Source organism: Triticum aestivum, chromosome 2B (assembly GCF_018294505.1).
Source record: "Triticum aestivum cultivar Chinese Spring chromosome 2B, IWGSC CS RefSeq v2.1, whole genome shotgun sequence".
In the NCBI taxonomy this organism is placed as follows: Eukaryota; Viridiplantae; Streptophyta; class Magnoliopsida; order Poales; family Poaceae; genus Triticum; species Triticum aestivum.
This window is the reverse complement of record NC_057798.1, coordinates 725,241,254-725,260,848: the sequence shown is the minus strand read 5'-3', so window position 1 is coordinate 725,260,848 and position 19,595 is coordinate 725,241,254. Positions and strand designations below refer to the sequence as shown.

General features: G+C 44.0%; 1 protein-coding gene across 2 annotated transcripts; it reads right to left on the bottom strand.

The window, feature by feature from the left end:
* Positions 1-10,949: 10,949 nt before the first annotated feature.
* LOC123046972 (abscisic acid-inducible protein kinase-like) lies at positions 10,950-17,580 on the bottom strand. 2 transcript variants are annotated; one of them, XM_044470435.1, is made up of 9 exons: positions 17,299-17,580; positions 15,492-15,566; positions 12,366-12,467; positions 12,220-12,273; positions 12,037-12,129; positions 11,861-11,953; positions 11,666-11,770; positions 11,453-11,551; positions 10,950-11,382 (listed from the first exon to the last, which is right to left on the bottom strand). In XM_044470435.1, the coding sequence occupies exons 1-9, from the start codon at positions 17,416-17,418 to the stop codon at positions 11,092-11,094; spliced, it is 1,032 nt and encodes a 343-aa protein (XP_044326370.1). In that variant the 5' UTR covers positions 17,419-17,580; the 3' UTR covers positions 10,950-11,091. The 2 variants fall into 2 exon arrangements, with proteins under 2 accessions (XP_044326370.1, XP_044326371.1); XM_044470436.1 differs by lacking the exon at positions 17,299-17,580 and adding an exon at positions 16,210-16,304.
* Positions 17,581-19,595: the final 2,015 nt, after the last annotated feature.

Below are 19,595 nucleotides of genomic sequence, written 5' to 3'. Positions count from 1 at the left end.
CGCCTCATAGACCTTTTGGGGTTCAATACAAGAAACAAATGCGTGGTGTTCACAATAGTTTGCTAATTGTCTACGAGTGCTTACCCCCTTTCTTAAACTTCCAAGCATATTCTTCATGAGATGATCTTTGGTAGTGAGCTTGGATGCAATCTTGGCGGCACGACGCTCCAATTCCTCCTCAAGAGAGAGTTTAGGAGTGGTAACTTGATCATCTTGAGCGCCGTCTTGACCTTGTTCTTGATCTTGAGCTTGCTCTTAATCTTGAACTTGCTCGGGGGGAGGAACTTGACCTTGGGCGTCACTTGGTGGTTTGCCACCATCTTGAGATTGATCTTGCCCTTGATCTTGTTCACATGGTTGAGGGCCTTCACTTTGTTCTTCGGAAGCATGTGGGTCTTGGGTTGGTGATGGTTCCACTTGAGTGGAACATTGTCCTTCTCCTTCGGCCACAAGGGGTTCCTCAATGGGTAGGATATGACCAACACCCGTTCTTCTTATGGCTTGGGGAGGAATTTCATCACCTCTACATCACAAGTACCACTTTGCTCCACTTGGGAGCCGTTATTCTCGTCAAACTCCAGGTTACACGTCTCCTCAATGAGTCCAGTGAACTTGTTGAGGACACGATAAGCATGAGAGTTTGTAGCATAACCAACAAATATGCCCTCATGAGCTCTAGCCTCAAATTTTAGACAAACTAACACCTTTCTTGAGAATGAAACACTTACAACCGAACACATGGAAGTACATGAGGTTGGGATTGTTATCGGTGAGTATCTCATATGGAGTCTTGTTCAAGCCTTTGCGGAGATAGAGTCGATTAGGTGCATGCCAAGCGGTGTTGATGGCTTCGGCCCAAAAGTTGTTGGGAGACTTGAACTCCGCCATCATGGTCCTTGTCGCGTCCATCAACGTCCGGTTCTTCCTCTCTGCTACACCATTTTTTTGAGGGGTGTAAGGTGCGGAATATTGATGCTTGATCCCCTCATCACTAAGAAACTCATACAAGGTGTAGTTCTTGAACTCGATGCCGTTGTCACTTCTTATTGTCAAGATCTTTGCATTGTGTTGACGTTGAGCTTCATTTGCAAAGTTGATGACGATTTATTGAGTCTCACTCTTCCTCTTGAAGAAATATACCCAAGTGTATCTTGAATAATCATCCACAATCAGCAAGCAATACTTTCTACCCCCATGACTATCAAAGGATGGAGGCCCAAAGAGATCCAAGTGAAGGAGCTCCAAGGGCCTCTTCGAGTAGATGATAGACATGGGAGGGTGAGCCTTCTCATGTAGCTTTCCTTCGATACAAGCACTGCAAGCACGATCTTTGGCAAAACAAATATTTGTTAGTCCACGGACATGGGCCCCCTTGAGAATAATTTGCAAAGATATCATATTGACGTGGCTAAACGGCGATGCCAAAGCCATCCCAAGTCAACTTTAGCCATTAGGCATGTCGCGGTCTTAGTGGGTCGCTCCGAAAAGTTAATCACATAAAGATCATTCTCGACATGCCCAACAAAGGCTACTTTAAGAGTCTTGCTCCACAAGAGGACCACGGTATCAATATCAAAGAAAGTGGCAAAGCCCATGAGTGCAATTTGACGAACGGAAAGTAAGTTGTATGCAAGGGACTCAACAAGCATGACTTTCTCAATCGTAAGATCATGAGAAATGATAACCTTGCCAAGACCCAATACCTTAGAAGATGAAGCATCAACCCATTCGACATTGGTGGCCATAGATGAAACTTTATGCACGTACACCACCAAGTCCTTGCTTCCAGTCATATGACTTGTGGCTCCACTATCGAGCAACCATGATCCCCCACCGGAAGCAAACATCTACAAGAGATCAATGCTTGGTTTTAGGTACCCATTTTGTAATGGGTCCTTTGATGTTAGCAACAAGGGTCGTAGGAACCCAAATAGACCATTCAATGTACTCATAAGAAGAACCAACAAATTTGGCATAAACATGCCCATCACTAGCACGGCATAACACATAAGAAGGGTTAAAATCGCCGGATTTATTGGAAGGAGTGGCATTGCCCTTCTTGACACCGCCACCCTTCATGTTGTTCTTCTTCTCCTTAGGAGTACCCTCTCCCTCCTTCACAAAGGTTTGCTTGAGAGGAGGAGGTTGAGTGGTCTTGTCATTCTTATTCTTCTTCTTGGACTTGGATGCAAACCAAATCCCCTCCTTGGGCACAACTTCCTTTTGATTGCTCAAAACGTCGTTGAGGTTCTTCTCTCCTTGTATGCAAGACACAAGGCCTTTCTCAAATTACTCCTTCAACTTGGCATTCTCCTCCACAATATGCACATGCTCACAACACGGGTTAGTAGCATAAGCATTATCAATTAAAACCATATGGGGAAACGTGGCTTTCTCCTTGGTTAGCTTCACTTGGAGTTGATCATGAGACTCTTTGAGGCTTGCATGAGTAGTCTTCAAGGCCTTGTGAGCCTTGTCAAGTATGTCAAACTCCTCCTTGAGTCTAGCATGGTCAACCCCAAGTTTGGCCTTCTCAGAACTGAGCACACGAGATACAACAAGAGCATGATCAAGATCTTTCTTTAGTTTAGCATGATCATTGTTGTGTGACTCCTCAAGAGCCAAATGATGACCATGCTCTTCCTCAAGCGCATTAGAGAGATCCGATATCTCATCGGCATAGTCACGACTATGCTCTTCCATCTTAGATATGGTTTCTTCGTGAGCCTCGATCATGGCATTGGCTTCACCAAGTTTTTACAAGAGAGCAACGAAGTGCTTCTTGGATTTACCCTTGAGCTTACTCATAAAAGACTCAAATTCATTTTCTTCCTCCTTCGACCCCTTACTTTCATTAATGCAATCCGTCAAGGAAGGATTAGTAGTTATGGTGGTTTTGATGTTGGGGGTTACCTTGTTGGTGGCTTTAGCCATGAGGCACTTCGCGGTGATGTTCTTGTTGGGTGAGTCGAATAGGGACACCCGTGGAGTTGTTGCAATTGCAACGGAGGCCATGGCAGCCGTCTGACTGTCTTCATCATCATCATCCTCATTGTACTCTTCTTGTGCCACCAACCCCTTGGGAGGAGTCTTCTTGGTGAAGTTGTTCTTGTTGGGTAAGGACTTGGCCTTGTCTTTTCGGATAAGCTTGCCCCCATTGTCTTCCCTCTTCTCGTACGGGCATTCCGCAACAAAGTGGCTCACATTGCCACAATTATAGCATGTCCTCACATATTGTTTGCCCTTGGTGCCACTTGAGTTGTTCTTGTTGAAGTTGGGCCTTGTGTTCTTCTTGCTCCTAAATTGTCGTGACGCGAGAGCCATGTGCTCATGATAAGCATACTTGGTATATTCGGGGAAACATTCCTCTTCTTCCTCTTCACTCTCTTCTTCCACACTAGCCTTGGCCTTCAAAGCAAGGTTGGGCTTATTTGACTGTTGAGAATGCAACACCGCATTGTCGGAGGTCTTGTCCAAGATCCTCATAGCAACAAACTTATCCAACACTTCACTTGAGGACAAGCCGTGAAAGTCCGGCCTTTGACGGATGACAGAGGACATGGCATTATGGTAGGGCATCATAGCCTTGAGAAACTTGCGATTGATCCAATTGTCATCTGTATCCTTGCTCCCATGATCTCGAAGTGAGACCGCTAGAGTGGTTAATATCCGGTAAAGCTCACGAGGTTCTTCATCTTCATTCATCACAAACTCATCGGCTTCATCTTGTACCACTTAAAAGTTGGAGCATTGGATGCTTTCACTTCCCTTGTAAATGGAAACAACATGTTGCCATGCTTCCTTGGCCACGGTGAAGGGTCGGAGGTGTGCAATATCTTCGGAGGGATTGCTTCTTGGAGAATGAAGAGAGCGGACTCGTTGAATTGATGGCCCGCGGCTTCTCTAGGAGTGAAGTTGCTTGGGTCATGCGGGTAGAAACCTTGCTCAATAATTCTCCAAAGATTAGTAGAACTATGATTTAAATGACGTTTAAAGCGATACACCCAAGAAGAAAAATCCTCATTTTTCACAAGCTTAGGAGGAGGACCAACATGATTCATATGCGTGGAGGGAATTGATGACCCACAAGTGTAGGGGGTATATCGTAGTCCTTTCGATAAGTAAGAGTGTCGAACCCAACGAGGATCAGAAGGAAATGATAAGCGATTTTCAGTAAGGTTTTCTCTGCAAGCACTGAAATTGTAGGTAATAGATAGTTTTGTGATAAGATAAATTGTAACGAGTAACAAGCAATGAAAGTAAATAAAGTGCAGCAAGGTGGCCCAATCCTTTATGTAGCAAAGGATAAGCCTGGACAATTTCTTATAATGAGGAAGGATCTCCCAAGGACACATGGGAATTATCGCCAAGCTAGTTTTCATCACGTTCATATGATTCGCGTTCGGTACTTTGATAATTTGATATGTGGGTGGACCGGTGCTTGGGTACTGCCCTTACTTGGACAAGCACCCCACTTATGATTAACCCCTATTGCAAGCGTCCGCAACTACAAAAGAAGTATTAAGGTAAACCTAACCACAACATTAAACATATGGATCCAAATCAGCCCCTAACGAAGCATCGCATAAACTAGGGTTTAAGCTTCTGTCACTCTAGCAACCCATCATCTACTTATTACTTCCCATTGCCTTCCTCTAGGCCCAAATAATGGTGAAGTGTCATGTAGTCGACGTTCACATAACACCACTAGAGGAAAAGACAACATACATCTCATCAAAATATCGAACGAATACCAATTTCACATGACTACTAATAGCAAGACTTCACCCATGTCCTCAGGAACAAACGTAACTACTCACAAAGCATATTCATGTTCATAATCAGAGGAGTAATAATGTGCATTAAGGATCTGAACATATGATCTTCCACCAAGTAAACCAATTAGCATCAACTACAAGGAGTAATCAACACTACTAGCAACCCACAGGTACCAATTTGTGGTTTTGATACAAGATTGGATACAAGAGATGAACTAGGGTTTTGAGAGGAGATGGTGCTGGTGAAGATGTTGATGGAGATTGACCCCCTCCCGGTGAGAGGATCGTTGGTGATGATTTCCCCCTCCCGGAGGGAAGTGTCCCCGGCAGAACAGCTCTGCCGGAGCTCTAGATTGGTTCCGCCAAGGTTCCGCCTCGTGGCGGCGGAGTTTCGTCCCGTAAGCTTGCTCACGATTTTTTTCCAGGGTAAAAGCCCTCATATAGCAGAAGATGGACACCAGGGGGCCACCAGGGGGCCTAGGAGATAGGGGGCATGCCTAGTAGGGGTGGGCGCGCCCCCCACCCTCCTGGCCAGGGTGTGGGCCCCCTGATGTATTTCTTCCGCTCAATAATTCTTATTAATTCCAAAAACATATTTCGTGGAGTTTTAGGATTTTTGGAGCAGTGCGGAATAGGTTTCCAATGTTTGCTCCTTTTCCAACCAGAATTCCAACTGTTGGCATCCCCCCTCTTCATGGTAAACCTTGTAAAATAAGGGAGAATAGCCATAAGTATTGAGATATAATGTGTAATAACAGCCCATAATGCAATAAATATTGATATAAAAGCATGATGCAAAATGGACGTATCAACTCGGTCCTCCATAAGTAAGTGCAGGTTCAACATGGGCAAAGATGCCACTCCCACTTCTACCACTAGGCAAAGGAGCTTGCTCACTACTAGATTCCCCCTTTTTGGAGTTAGCATCCACCACCTTGTTAGCGGGATCAACCACTTCCAACGGTTCGGTGGATAATTTAAGCCCATCAAGAAACTCCTTAAACATGCCTTTAACCTTGGCCGTCATGGAGGGTTTCAATGTGTCCATAGCCGCATTGAACTCCTCACGAGGGACCGAGGATCCCCCATCGGCCGCAGACAAAGTGGGATTCGCACCGGAGTGATCCTCCACCTCGTCTGTGGTGTCAACCATACTCTTCGGACGGCAAAGTCCTAAATAAAGAGACGAGGCTCTGATACCAATTGAAAGGATTGATATGGTTGACTAGAGGGGGGTGAATAGGCAACTAACAATTTTTAGCTTTTCTTGACCAAATAAAACTTAGCATCAAAGTAGGTTGTCTAAATGTGCAACTAGGTGAAGAACCTATATGATGCAACAACAAAAAGAAGCACACAAGCAAGCAAAGGATACAACACAATATAAGCTTGCACAAGTAAAGGTGAGAGATAACCAAGAGTGGAGTCGGTGGAGACGAGGATGTGTTACCAAAGTTCCTTCCCTTTGAGAGGAAGTACGTCTCCGTTGGAGCAGTGTGGAGGCACAATGCTCCACAGGAAGCCACTAGGGCCACCGTATTCTCCTCACGCCCTCACACAATGTGAGATGCCATGAATCAACTATTGGTGCCCTTGAAGGCGGCGACCAAACCTTTACAAACAAGGTTGGGGCTATCTCCACAACTTAATTGGAGGTCCCAACGACACCACAAAGTTGCACCATAATGGAATATGGCTCCGCAGTGAACTCAACTGTCTAGAGTGCTCAAACACCCAAGAGTAACAAGATCCGCAAGGGATTAGTGGGGGGAATCAAATTTCTCTTGGTGGAAGTATAGATCGGGGCCTTCTCAACCAATCCCTAGAAAATCAACAAGTTTGATTGGCTAGGGAGAGAGATCGGGCGAAAATGGAGCTTTGAGAAACAATGGACCTTGGGGAGGGAAGAGGTGGTCAACTTGGGGAAGAAGACCCCCTTTATATAGTGGGGGGAAAGATCCAACCGTTACCCACTTATTTAGCCCGCGACATGCGGTACTATCGCACAGACACGCGGTACTACCGCAAGGGCTTGAGGTACTACCGCTAGACCGTGTGGTACTACCGCTCGCGCGGCAGAGACCAGACGGGGCCCTGTTGCGTATAGCAACGAGCGGTAGAACCGCCGGAGCGGTACTACCGCGCGCCCTTGCGGTACTACCGCAAGTCAGGGTTCCACTCGGCTGGGAAGGTACAGACTAATAAAATTACATCTGTGGCCACTTCTGCTGAGTTCCGGTCTGTGCGAAAATCCGGCACGGTACTACCGTTCCCAGGGAGCGGTACTATCACGTAGGGCGCAGAAGTAAAAAAATACTTCCGCACCTACTTCCGTGCATGCCAGCATTCTGGGCTAGAGGCCACGGTACTACCGCTCGAGAGGAGCGGTACTGCCGCACAACGCGGTACTACTGCTTCCCTTGGCGGTACTACCGTGGACAGCTGCGGTACTACTGCTCCCTTGAGCAGTACTACCGCACGCCACAGAAACTATAGCACTTGGAGGCCTTCGTCTTCGCATAGAAAAGGGTAAACGACCGGTGCTCCAATGTAGCGAAGGAAAAGTGGTGCAAAGAAACAGATGTGTACGTGTTGATTCCACCCTAACCTTTCTTAAGTGGACCCCCTCTTAATAGTATGGCTTTCTACGACTCAAATCCACCGAAAGGAAACGTAGAAAACCACCATCTTCGATAGGCTCCGAGGGGCGCCGAATCGTCTTGTGCCTAGACATGAGATCTCTGAAAAGCTCAATGCACACGATTAGTCTGCAAATGCATTCTCATCAATCACCAAAACTACATAGGGAGAAATATGCCCTTACACGGAGGAGTACTATCGTAGCTCCGAAGACCCAAAGGGGAAGGGCCTGACGAGAAAGTGGTGAACTCCAACGCCACCTATTTATGTTGTAGTCATACCATAGCTACGTTTTAAGTCGTAGTTCGTCATAGATCCTAGTTAGTTGATCCATGTTTTGTGAACTTGTTATGTTTTATTTCTGGTTGCACGATGAACTTGCTATGTCTGATGATATGTTGTGTGTTAAATCTTGGTACGTTAAACGTTGCACGGGATGTATGAATTCGATTTTTTGAGGGTTTGGATATGAGGAGGGTGGCTGTAGACGCGGATAAATGACGGATGACTGGCACTATCCACAGACATAGAGGGGCTCATATTACGCAAGTCCGGTTGTAAATGCTCCAATACTCTAAGGAATCGCGTGGAAAACTCTCCCCTTTGATACAACTTTTGGATTTCACATATTGTCTATTTAGATCTTCTCTCTATTGAATAAATTTAGATACTCCATCCCTTTCAAAATACTAAGTTATAGGTTTAGTCCTAAGTCAAACTTGTTTATGTTTGACCAAGTCTATAGAAGAACCCCTCCATCAAATCTCTGCAAGGAAAATTAATGGGAAAAGTTAAGGGAAAATGGAACAAACCAGGATCATTTTAAATAGGAAATAGGAAACCCTGTATAAACCAACAAAACCCACCCTAAATTCCAAAGGAAAAGTTAATCACACACCATACAACATCTTCAACTGTGATCCGCAAAAGGGAAAAGATACAGTCGAACAATGTCACCGAACAATGTCGCCGAGCATAGTACACCCTAAAAAAGAGAGGACGACAGAGAACTAACCACCGGGAGGGGCCCGACGACAACAACCATAATGGTAACAGAGAGACGCGGTACGATGGAGGCAACACGAGAAGGAGGAGCAACAAGACGCACAACGAGTCATTCCCTTCGATGACGGCACACCACGTGTCGAACGAACACATGTCAAGGTGTGACGTCGTGCCACTTATACTGAGAAGCGATGCGGTAACCCAGCGAGTATCCTTAGGTCATTTCTAACAGATCCCCTAAAAGTTAAGTGAGGATCCGGTGAAGCAAAGTTAGTGGAGGATAAATTTACTCCACTAACGGTGGCCGCACCTAGCCAATCCCCTATACTTAGTGGAGTAAAAACAAAATTGTGTAGATTTTGTGTCTTAGCCGCATGAACTTCAAACAGTTCACAATATAAAAACATTCAAATTAAAACATGCATAACATAACTATTATAACATATAGTTTCATCATCACGAATTTCAACTAAAAGCATGCAAAGTTCACCCAAAAGGCATCACTTCAAACACAATATTTGATCCAAAATCACCACAAACATAGTATGTATATGTTGTGGATTGATCCAACCAATGGCATGCACGAACTCAAACAAGGTGCTCGGCAAAGAAAACATCACCACCACCACCCCCTCGGCCACCACCGTCACCCCCTTGGCCGCCACCATCACCACCATCACCCCCTCAGCCACCACCATCACCACCACCACCACCCTCTCGGCCACCACCATCACCACCACCAACACCATCACCACCATCTGAAGAGAGGCTTCCAAGACCTCTCCACGAGTCCCAATACTATCTTGCGGTTTCATCCATTGTGTTTGGATTCACAAACATGATAGCACGTTCTTTGGACTTCTTGGCATCATGAATCCTCTTCTCCTCAAGTGCAAGCCTACGCTCCTCCGCCGTCACCTTCCTCTCTTCGGCCGCCAACTTGGCCTTCCGCTTCTCATCCTCCAACATCTTTAGCTCATTCCACCTCGCCGTCTTCTCTTCTTAGCGTTCGGCCGCCAACACCTTCTTGGTCTCAGTCGTGGCCACAAGTTTTTCTTTGTAAGTGCCACCGAACGCATTTCTCTTCTTTCTTTCTTTCTTTTGCAATCTTGTTACCTTTCATTTTATTGTTGGCAGCTTCGTCAACCTCGTCCTCCTCCTCAACGGATATGCTCAACCCTGATCTCTTTGGAGTGGTCTCCATGATTCTTTCGATCCACTTCTCGTTCTTGCATAGCTCTTTGTAGCAATGAGGCAATGTGAAGGGCGTGTGGCCGAACTTGGTGTTCCTATGCTTGAATAGTTCCTGGATGTAGGCGCCATACTCCACCACTTGCACATCGCTCGGTGGTGCATGATTCACTTGGTTGATGCAACCGGGCCATCGGTTGCATTGGTCATGAATGGTGCTCCAACGATGCTCAAGAGAACCTTGTATACAGCTCGATTGCACGTCCACAGAGTTGTTGTGGTGCTCGGTAATTCTCTCCCAAAACATAGTCTTCGTTTGATCCGTTCCAATCATTGCATCCATGGAGATGTTCATCCAAGCATAACAAAGAGCACCATCTTTTTTACTGTAGTTGGTGGTGCGTGACCTTGACGGACGCATGCTTGCTTCGGTCACCTCTGCAATCTCCTCTTCATCGCTCGCCTCTTCATAGGCCGACACCTCCTCGGCCTCCTCTTCCTCGACCACCTCCTCCTCTTCGACCACATCCTCTTGCTCCATGTCTTGGGACGCCTCCTAATGATTCCTAATGAAGTCATAGTTGAGCTCATCAAGTCCCATGGTGGCCGAGTACTCCAAAGACGCTAAGAACTTGGTCGTGTTCATCTCTGCACAACAACAACGAAACAAAGAGACTACATCACCATCGGCTACCAACAATCATCGATCGTCAGAAATGCGAAAGATGTTTTACCTTGTCAGAATTTCATCGAGCACTTGGCGCCCGTGACCCTTAGTGCCGGCTGCAGCCGCCGCTTGCGCGAGAGCAGTGTCCGTATGGGCAAGCGGAGTAGCTGCACAAGGCCCCGCCCTTGGACGGGCCGCCGTTGTGGCCTTCTTCTTCTTCACGTCCGCCTCGGCGAGGGACGCCGCCATCGGTTTTCTTGCTCTTTTTGCTCGTTGGCGGCAGGAGGACGGCGGTACGTTGCGGGAGAGGTGGCCACCACACTGGCGGCCATTGCCGCGGCCGGAAGCGGAGCTTGAACCCGGTGGGTTTCTTTGATCCCAAAGATTTTCTTCGGCGCGGCGACCTGCGTGGGTGGCTTCCATGGGCGGCGGCCAGCGGGCAAGGGGAGGGTCCGGGCTATCCATCCCGGCCAGAGGGAGGGTCATCGGTGGCAGCGGCGGGAGCGAGGGTGAAAGAAGAAGAGGCCGCAGCGGGAGTGAGCATATTTATTAGGGAGATTGGGGGGATTTTTCGGCGACGGAAGATAATTCACTATACCGGTTAGGTGCCGTAAGGGGGTATAACTGAGTGTATCCTCCTTACGGCCTTATTGGGGAATGGTTAGAAATGCCCTTAACTAACGATTTCGATATAAGCATATACTGTCTACAGAAAATATGTGATCCAGAAGAAAATCCAACCCAAGCATGACAAACAGGGATCCATCCACAGGCAAACGATCACCAAAAATTTTGAACCACTCAAGAGCATCACAACGGGCACACGAAATCCCCGCTGTTCTCAATGTCGATGTCGTCGATGTCGTCGAAATCAATGTCATCTAGATCCATGCTCCCCAGGCAGGCAACCTGCCCAGCAATTCCTAGGGCGTTATCACCCGGTTTCTGTGCCTCGTGGATGATCGCCATGGCTTCTTCCATGCTCTGTGACGGCGTGTTCATGTCTGCCAACTGCATGCTCCTTTGGTACTCATCGGTCATCTCAACGGGCAGTTGTTTGAGGAACCATGGATGGTTCTTGATCTCCGGCATGGTTATTCGCTGCACGCAAATACAAATGTGAGTGCTACATGACCAGGAACTGAACTATTCCAGGACAAGAATATACAACCTGCTGAGGATTTCCAATGAAAATGCGGGACAGCAAATGCATGCAGTCCATCGAGACTCGAACGTAGTCCGGAACAGAGTACTGTACGCTGAGTATCCTCTGTGGAGGACAAGAGACCAACAATTATGTTTTGTAGCAACACAGTGAGAGGCATCAGATAGAGATGATGCAAAAGTTTCATGAAAGATAAGGTGGGAAAGGGTGTGTACTCACAGAGATTGTTTTCCGGAAGTTCCTCGGCTCATCAGGGTCCTCGAAAGGATATGCCCCGACAAGCATCACATAGAGCGTTACTCCGCAAGACCAAACATCGGCGACCTGAGATTACAAGAGCTGGCATCTGAATACTTCACATCACATCTGGTACTTGAACCATTAAAATCATGCCGTAGCGGCGAAAATTCATACCTTTCCATCATACTCCCTTCTGGAGAGGACCTCCGGGGCGATGTATGCCGGCGTGCCGACAGTTGACTTCGGTTGAGAGTGCAAGACAGAAGACTGAAATGAAAGAGTCGAAACAAGGGTCCTGGTTTAGGCCATGAAAACGCAACATTCAGACGTTTTTATCTGCACGGCAATACCTTGGAGTAACCGAAGTCACAAATCTTGAGTCGAGGCGCAACACTACCATCCAAGAGAGTATTTTCTAGTTTCAAATCTCTATGGCATACTTGCTGCAGTCAAAAAAAAAAGATGGCATATTGTGTGGTGATCGTTTGACTTAAGCTGCTATCTGCAAGTTGGATTGGCAGAGTACTACGTACCATAGAGTGACAATAGCTCACTCCAGAAATCAATTGTTGGAAGAAGAACCTTCCCTGTTAAGAATAATGAGTAAGTAACAGTTAACGTATTTATATGTAACCATTTAAGGAAGTTCCAAAGGTCGTTGCAAATACGTATTATCTACCTCATCCTCGCTAAATCTCCCTGCGTTGCAAATCCTTTGAAATAGCTCGCCGCCAGAGGCATATTCCATAACTATTGCCAAATGTGTGGGAGTTAGCACGACCTGAAAAACTAAGCACGTTTAAGCATGAATTGAAGATTAAAGCTTTGATAAGCAGGCCGAGAATTCAAGATGATCAGGGAGAAAACAGCTAGCTGCATTCACAAGCTCAGTTGATTCCAAACTCTCCACCCAATGAAAGATTATACTCCCTCCGTCCCGAAATAAGTGACTCAACTTTGTACTAATTTTGTACTAAAAATAGTATAAAGTTGAGTCACTTATTTTGGGACGGAGGGAGTATATTCTTTAATGGAAATACGTAAGGATCTGAAGTAGTCCAGATCAGGAATGTGCATATGAGATGATATTTCTTCCCATGCAAGAATTTCATCTCTATGGAAAATCAAGTTTTTTTGTTTCATTAAAAATGAAGTTCTTCCCATCCAAAAGGAAATGTTTATACCCTCTAAAAACATATGTATGTCATTTTTGTACTGGTTAATTACCCGCTAAATCATTAATGGTCTAGTTACATGAGCTAAGCAATCAGGTATGTGGAAAAAAAAGCCAAAGTATGGGGATGCAAATCTAAGTAACGAGTTAACTTGCCTGACTAGTGCAGGACAGTGCAAGGAGGAAGAAAATGTTAAGCTGATAAGCATTTAACAATTCAAAGCAAGTAGTCTAATACTCCCTCCGTTCCTTTATTTAAGGTGCATTTTTTGGGGCACGGTGACCAAGGCACATATTTGAGGAGAATTTTGGACAAAAATACCCTTAGCTAATCAGGTAGTTAGCAGGTTAATGAGCGATAAGTAAGTAACTAGGGACCCAATAGAAGGCAACTAAATCTCGCTGCGTCAGAATAAAATCAATCGGTGGGATGGGGGGGGGGAGAGAAATGTGAGTGCATGCAATCAGGGAGAGATATTCTTTTTTTACTACCTTCCTATTGGGAATACGTAGTACTTTTTATCTAAGGCATGTAATGGATGGTAGAAGGGCAAGCATGAAAATAGAAATACACCTTACATTGTGAATTTTTTGGGAAAAGTTAGTACACCTTATATAAAGGAACGGAGGGAGTAGTAGTGAAGTAGTTAGCCAACATGTTTGACGTAAAATAACGGGAAAAGTCCAAAATAAACCTTGCATTTATAGGCGAAAGCTAAACCAAACCCCGAACTCTCAATCCCTGAAATCAGCACACTAAATTCTCTAATCCCGGTCTATTTTAAACCTTGAGAGGACTTCGCCAGTATTTGCTGAATTGGGCCGGCCCAGTAGCGCAGTCGCTCATGCACGCACACTAATTTGTTTTGTTAGTTTTTTTCTTTTATGTTTTCTTTTCTTTTTCATTTTCACACATGTCTAATTTTTCTCAGTACCAAACATATTTTTTTAACGCACACATTAAATATTTGATAAACTTTTGGTATTTCAAATACATTATGGAGATTTTTAAATTAAATGTTTTCAAAACTTTTTTGAATACATGGTAATATTTTTCCAAATACATGTTTTACATTTTCTTAATGACACTAAACATTTGAATAAAACTACACGAACACTCTTTTACATGGTTCAACATTTTTAGATTTCCATACACTTTTTCAAACACATGTCACGTATATTCTGTTAAGGTTATGACACATTTTTTTACAACACGCAAACATTTTTTTACATTGTACAAAAAGTGTTCGCACTTCAAAATTTTGTTTAGGTTTCATTAAAAAAATGTTTCAATAAGTGTTTGCACTTTAAAAAACTTCTCAGGTTTAAGAAAATGTTTATGTTTCAAAAGGTGTTCTCTTTTTGACAGTTGTTGGTTTTATAAAAGTATTAAAAAATTTCAAAATTGCACTTTATAAAATGTTCGAAGAATTCAGAAATAAATATTTTTTCAATACTTGCTTGCCCCTAATTTTTTTTCACAGTTCGACGCTTTGGTTTTTGATTAAATATTTTTGGCTTCTTATCATGTAAGTCATAGTCATTTGCTGTAGTGGCTAGCGAAATCAGGTCAACCATACCAGGTACAAAGTTCGACTCCACGACATGTTTTTTTCTCTTGGATGTATTACGTCGTGCGTTAAGAAAAAGAAAGAAAGAATTTTTATAGCACGTGATAAGAAAAAAAAACTTGCTTTATGTCTGATGGGCCAGCCCAGTCGAGTCCGCAGCCAACAATCCGAAACATTTTTTTAAGAACATTCTTTACGAAATAATTTATGAAAATTCCAAAAATATTATTCAAAAAATGCGACACAATTCTGAAGATCCAAAAAAATTAATAGCATGTGAATAACTGTTGTAATTCTAAATATTTTTTGACAAATGTGATTATTTTTAAATCACGAACAGTTTTTTAAAATGCGAACAGAATTTCAGAATTCTAAATAATTTTTAAGTAATACAAAATGAATTGAATTCGTGCTAAAAATATAAAACATGAACGTTTTTTAACTTCTGAACAATTTTAGAAACGTGCAAACATTTTTGAACCTTCACGAATTCTTCTTGTGTTATAGTGGGCTGGCCCAAATTCTTGTTTCTGATAGTAGCTGGTTATCCCGGCCGGGATTGTAGTATTCCCGGTGTGCCAAACAGGTCTAGGGTCTAAAATAGACCGGGATTATAAGTTCAGAGTGCCAATTTCCGGGATTCAAAGTTTAGGGTTTGATTTAGCTTTTGGCTACAACTTCAAGGTTTATTTTGGACTTTTTCCTAAAATAACATACACCAAAGTAGTAAAGAGTCCTAGCCTCAAAACATGGAACTAAATTTTCAGTTACACGTTCTACTTCCCACTAGAGATAACCTTAACTTCCATATTAGTATGTTTCCATATGTGAGTCGAGTCTCCGAAATCAATCACTGTGATCAACAAGTTGCAATCGTAAAAGTAAAAAAGAAGATCCATAATCTTGTAAAGCCACAATTTTCTGTAACGACAGTACAATATGTGACTAGCTACCCTGCGTTAAATTTCATGAGGTAAAGAGCTCAAGCATTACACTCATAACTCAATCAACTTTGAACCTATATGAGTGACAATCACTGTCCTAGAAGCCAAGAAATTACCTCCTTGAATCGAATAATATTTGGATGCTTGAGTGACCGGTGGTTCATAATCTCCCTTTGAACATGTTCATCAATCTGCAGCAAAAATAAATGTTTAAGAGTTAACTGAGGAATCATAAATACTGAAGTTTAAACAAAGGGCCAGAAAGAAACAGAACAAATACAAAGAGCTTAAGAAAATAACAACCACAAGAAAAGAGTAAAATTCCGGTACATCTTCGGCTTAAAATAAGGATTCCACTAAGAATCTGACGTCAGATTTTTAAGCATGACAAACTGACGCTCGGATTGCAAATTATGTTTACACGAGCATGGCAATTTCCGCTCAGCTTTTTGCCAGGATTTGCCATGCTTGCTGAAGGACATTGACATGCTCGTGACAACATAATTTCTCATCCCGAGCATCAGATTTGCCATTCTTAAAAATCTGACATCAGATTTTTAACATTTCCGTAAAATGATGGGCACACCTCTCAGGAGGAAGAAGACGACGAAATGGACAGCATAGGCATGGCGTACTATAACAGTAGCATCAATGCATCATTAAACAAACAGAAACATTTGCCTGACATGTCCGAACAGCTAATTCAGAGGATAGAAACACCCAGCAAAAGCTAAACTAAACTCAGAAGAGAAAACAAAATATAAAAAACCTTGAAAAAAATAAACTTAATAGTAGTATGTACAACAAAAATAACCAATGCCTCATGCTTGTAACCTCGGCACATGTTTGTTACTTAAGCATGACACAGCCTTCCGAACGTTAGGATCGATCCACCACGCGCTCCAAGCCGTTGGATGTCATCCTGGACTGTGGAATCACTTAGGTGAATCATCTATTAGTTCTTTAATAACTGTCGTAAAATTTTGTTACTGCATTCCAATAAAAGATGCTTTCAACAGGTACACCCAAAAGGAGAAATGCATAAATGCTTGAAACCAAAGCCACACCAAACGAAGGCTATGAATAATTAATCATATACTATATTGGAAGTTACTAGTATGTGGCACCGGAGGCAGATTCTGTGTGTGTCATTGATTCTTGTCGACTATTTTTATTGGAGGGAAGCATGGGAAGCAACGGCAGGGTGGCACGCACTGGATACTTCCTTGGCCTACCATGACAGACACTGCCTATTTTGTTAGAATATGATTCCTTTGGAATTAAGAGAGAGTCTGTGTAAACTCCATGCAATGTCTTCAACAAGGGGACGTCGCGTGAACGACGCCATCGCCTTTTTTTTTTTTGAAAGTTCCATCCATCGCCAAATTCAACTGATGAAGGTCGAACCTAGAGTCTTCATCCCTGAAACTCGAGCCCCTGAACTCAAAGAGCACCACGTAGGCGACATCCGCAGTCCTGGTAAACCTGCCCTTGCAATTAGAACCATGCCCGCGCAACACATGCTGCCGAGCAGTAAAAACGGCAAGTTTCAGTCAAGCAAGATATAATTGACTGGTCACATAAATTGCGAACTAACCGACAAAAGGAGCGTAAAAAACGCTCTTATATTTCCTCCGAAACTCCCAGCATTTCTGGAAATTCGGAGCACACACGGGGAACCACGAGATAACCTCACTGTCCTGCAGCTTCACTGCCGCGTAAAACAGAGGACAGAGCAGAGCGAATCCATGGACGCTGACCGGCCAAACCAAAACATTCGATCCTCCATTCCAACTTGACCAATCACGGGGGCATGCCACTAAAAACAGGCCAATCGAGCCTAGGATAGCACGCACGCACACGCAGGAGAATTATTCGGATCAGGCGCCGATCGACCGTGTGGGTACGTAGGAGGGGACGTACCTTGTGGCCTCGCTCGATGAACTTGACGGCGAAGTGCTCCTTGGTCCTGACGTCCCGCACCAGCTTCGCCACCCCGAAGTTCCCGGACCCGATGTCCCTCACCACCTCGTACCGATCCATCCTCCCGTCTTTCTTCTGATCCTATGTCCCTCGAGCACCTTGATTGATGGTATGGTGCGGGAGGAGGAGTGTGAATGGAGCTGGCTGCGTTCTGGAACCCACGAGGTAGAGGAGGGGATTGGGATGGGGTAAACTCTGGGCCCGAGCCGTGAGGTGGGGAGGGAGGAGGGGATTCCGGAGAGACACGTCGCCTTGCAGCGCCGCCATGTGTCGCCGCGGGTGCCGTCCGGAAGCCACAAAGGGAAAACCCAACCCCAACACTTCACGTTGAGACGAGGCCCCTACGGTCTTGACTGAAGAAATGGACAGTCCCGCTGTTCTCAAGGGAAGGAAAAGGACGCTGATGACAGCGCGCCAATCTTCGACTAACCAGCACCGCTTGATTCTCATCCAACGACTGCCTACCAGTTTCTTTTTTTTTCTTTTCGTTTTTTTTGCGAATATTCTTTCTTTTCTTCTTCAAGTTTAATTTTGTTTTTTTTAATGTTTGGAAATTTCAAATGTTGTTCGGATTTTATTTTAAAAAATGCTCCTGTTTTTCAAAATTTGGTCACAAATATAAAAATGACCGTATATCCAAAAGCTGTTCGGAATTTCATAAAGATCCATTTTCCAGAAATTATTCACTGATCCAAAAAACCGGTGATTTTTTAAAACATTTAAGCGGTTTCATTTTTTTCAGAATTTCAAAGGATGTTGTCATGTTTAAAAAAAATGTTCGCCTTTTCAAAAATCCAAACGATAAATGCCACACGAGTGGCACAAAGCAATCCCACCCTGACGGTTTTTTACAGCTAAAGTTGCCATCCGGAAAGAGGAAAAAACCCAAAAAAAAATGAAACTTGTCATCCGAAAAAAAAAATTGGCATACTCGCATCACTAAACTTGTCATAAAAATATTCAGAGTTGCTATGTGTTTATGCCACACGTGTGACACTTATCAAGTTCCTTTCAAAAAATAATCAGGAATTAAAAAATGCGTATCTAAAAACTGTTTACAGTTTCACAAAATGTTTCCATTTTAAAGAAATTGTTCACAAATTCAAAAAATATTTGGAACATTTCTTAGAACACTGTTCGGAAATTTATGAGTTGCCATGTGCGTCATGTTCCTTTTTAGAGATCCACATGCGCTGGCCAGGCCAGTAGTACCGCATGCTCTGCCACACACGGGAGCAATTAGTTGACGAGCGCTTCTTTGGGAGCCTCACAACGATCAATGTCACTTGGCGCATTCACAGCCGCCCGCCACGTGTCGCACTCTGGGAGCTTTCTTCGGATTTTTATTTTATTTTTCTGCACGAGTTTTTGGCTTTTTAACGGGGTTTTTTTCGTGTTATTTTGACATTTCGGTTTTTCACCGGTCTTCTTTAGCTTTTGGTTTAAAAAAATAAAAAGGAAAATTTTGCACGAAAAAACGTGTTATCTTTTTTTCTTTTCTTTTAGGAGAGTCACAGTTTTGCTTTCGCGAGAGGCACGGTTTTGCTTTCGCCACTCACGACCGTGCCTCTCGAAAACAGAAAAAACCCGTTTTTTGTTTTTTCTTTCAGGAGAGTCACAGTTTTGCTTTCGCGAGAGGCACGGTCTAGCATGAATAATAAACATTTATCATGAATAAGGAAATATAAAGTAAAAACTTTATTATTGCCTCTAGGGTATATTTCCTTCAATGCGACCAGGGCATCCACATGTAAACCAGATCATCACAGGAGCTCCTATGATAGCAACTAAACATGAACAGCAGCCTGCAAACCCTAGAATAGCATGCATCCACAACTACAGAGCTCAAGAAGGGACCGACGCATGAGTAGGGCATAGAGCATGAACACCACATCAATATAGGGACGGCCATGTCCAATACAGTAGTCGGAGCAGATGAGCAAGAGGAAGATGGAGCTCACCCAGGGAGGTTGTAGCAGAGGCAGTACCCAATGGGCGTGAGGGTTGCGCCTGAACGTCATCCAACCGGCGAGGAACCACATCGGAGTTGCGCCTTGCACCGCCCCGCCATTCTTCAGCAGGCCCAAGTTGGCGGCCTCATCACCTGAAGGAATCAAACGGATAATAATCCAAATCATAGGCACCAATAGTAACTAGAGATGACACTAACAGACACACTGACGAACTTGAAAGCATAGAAAGAAATTAGTGAAACACAAAAGAATAAATCTAGGATA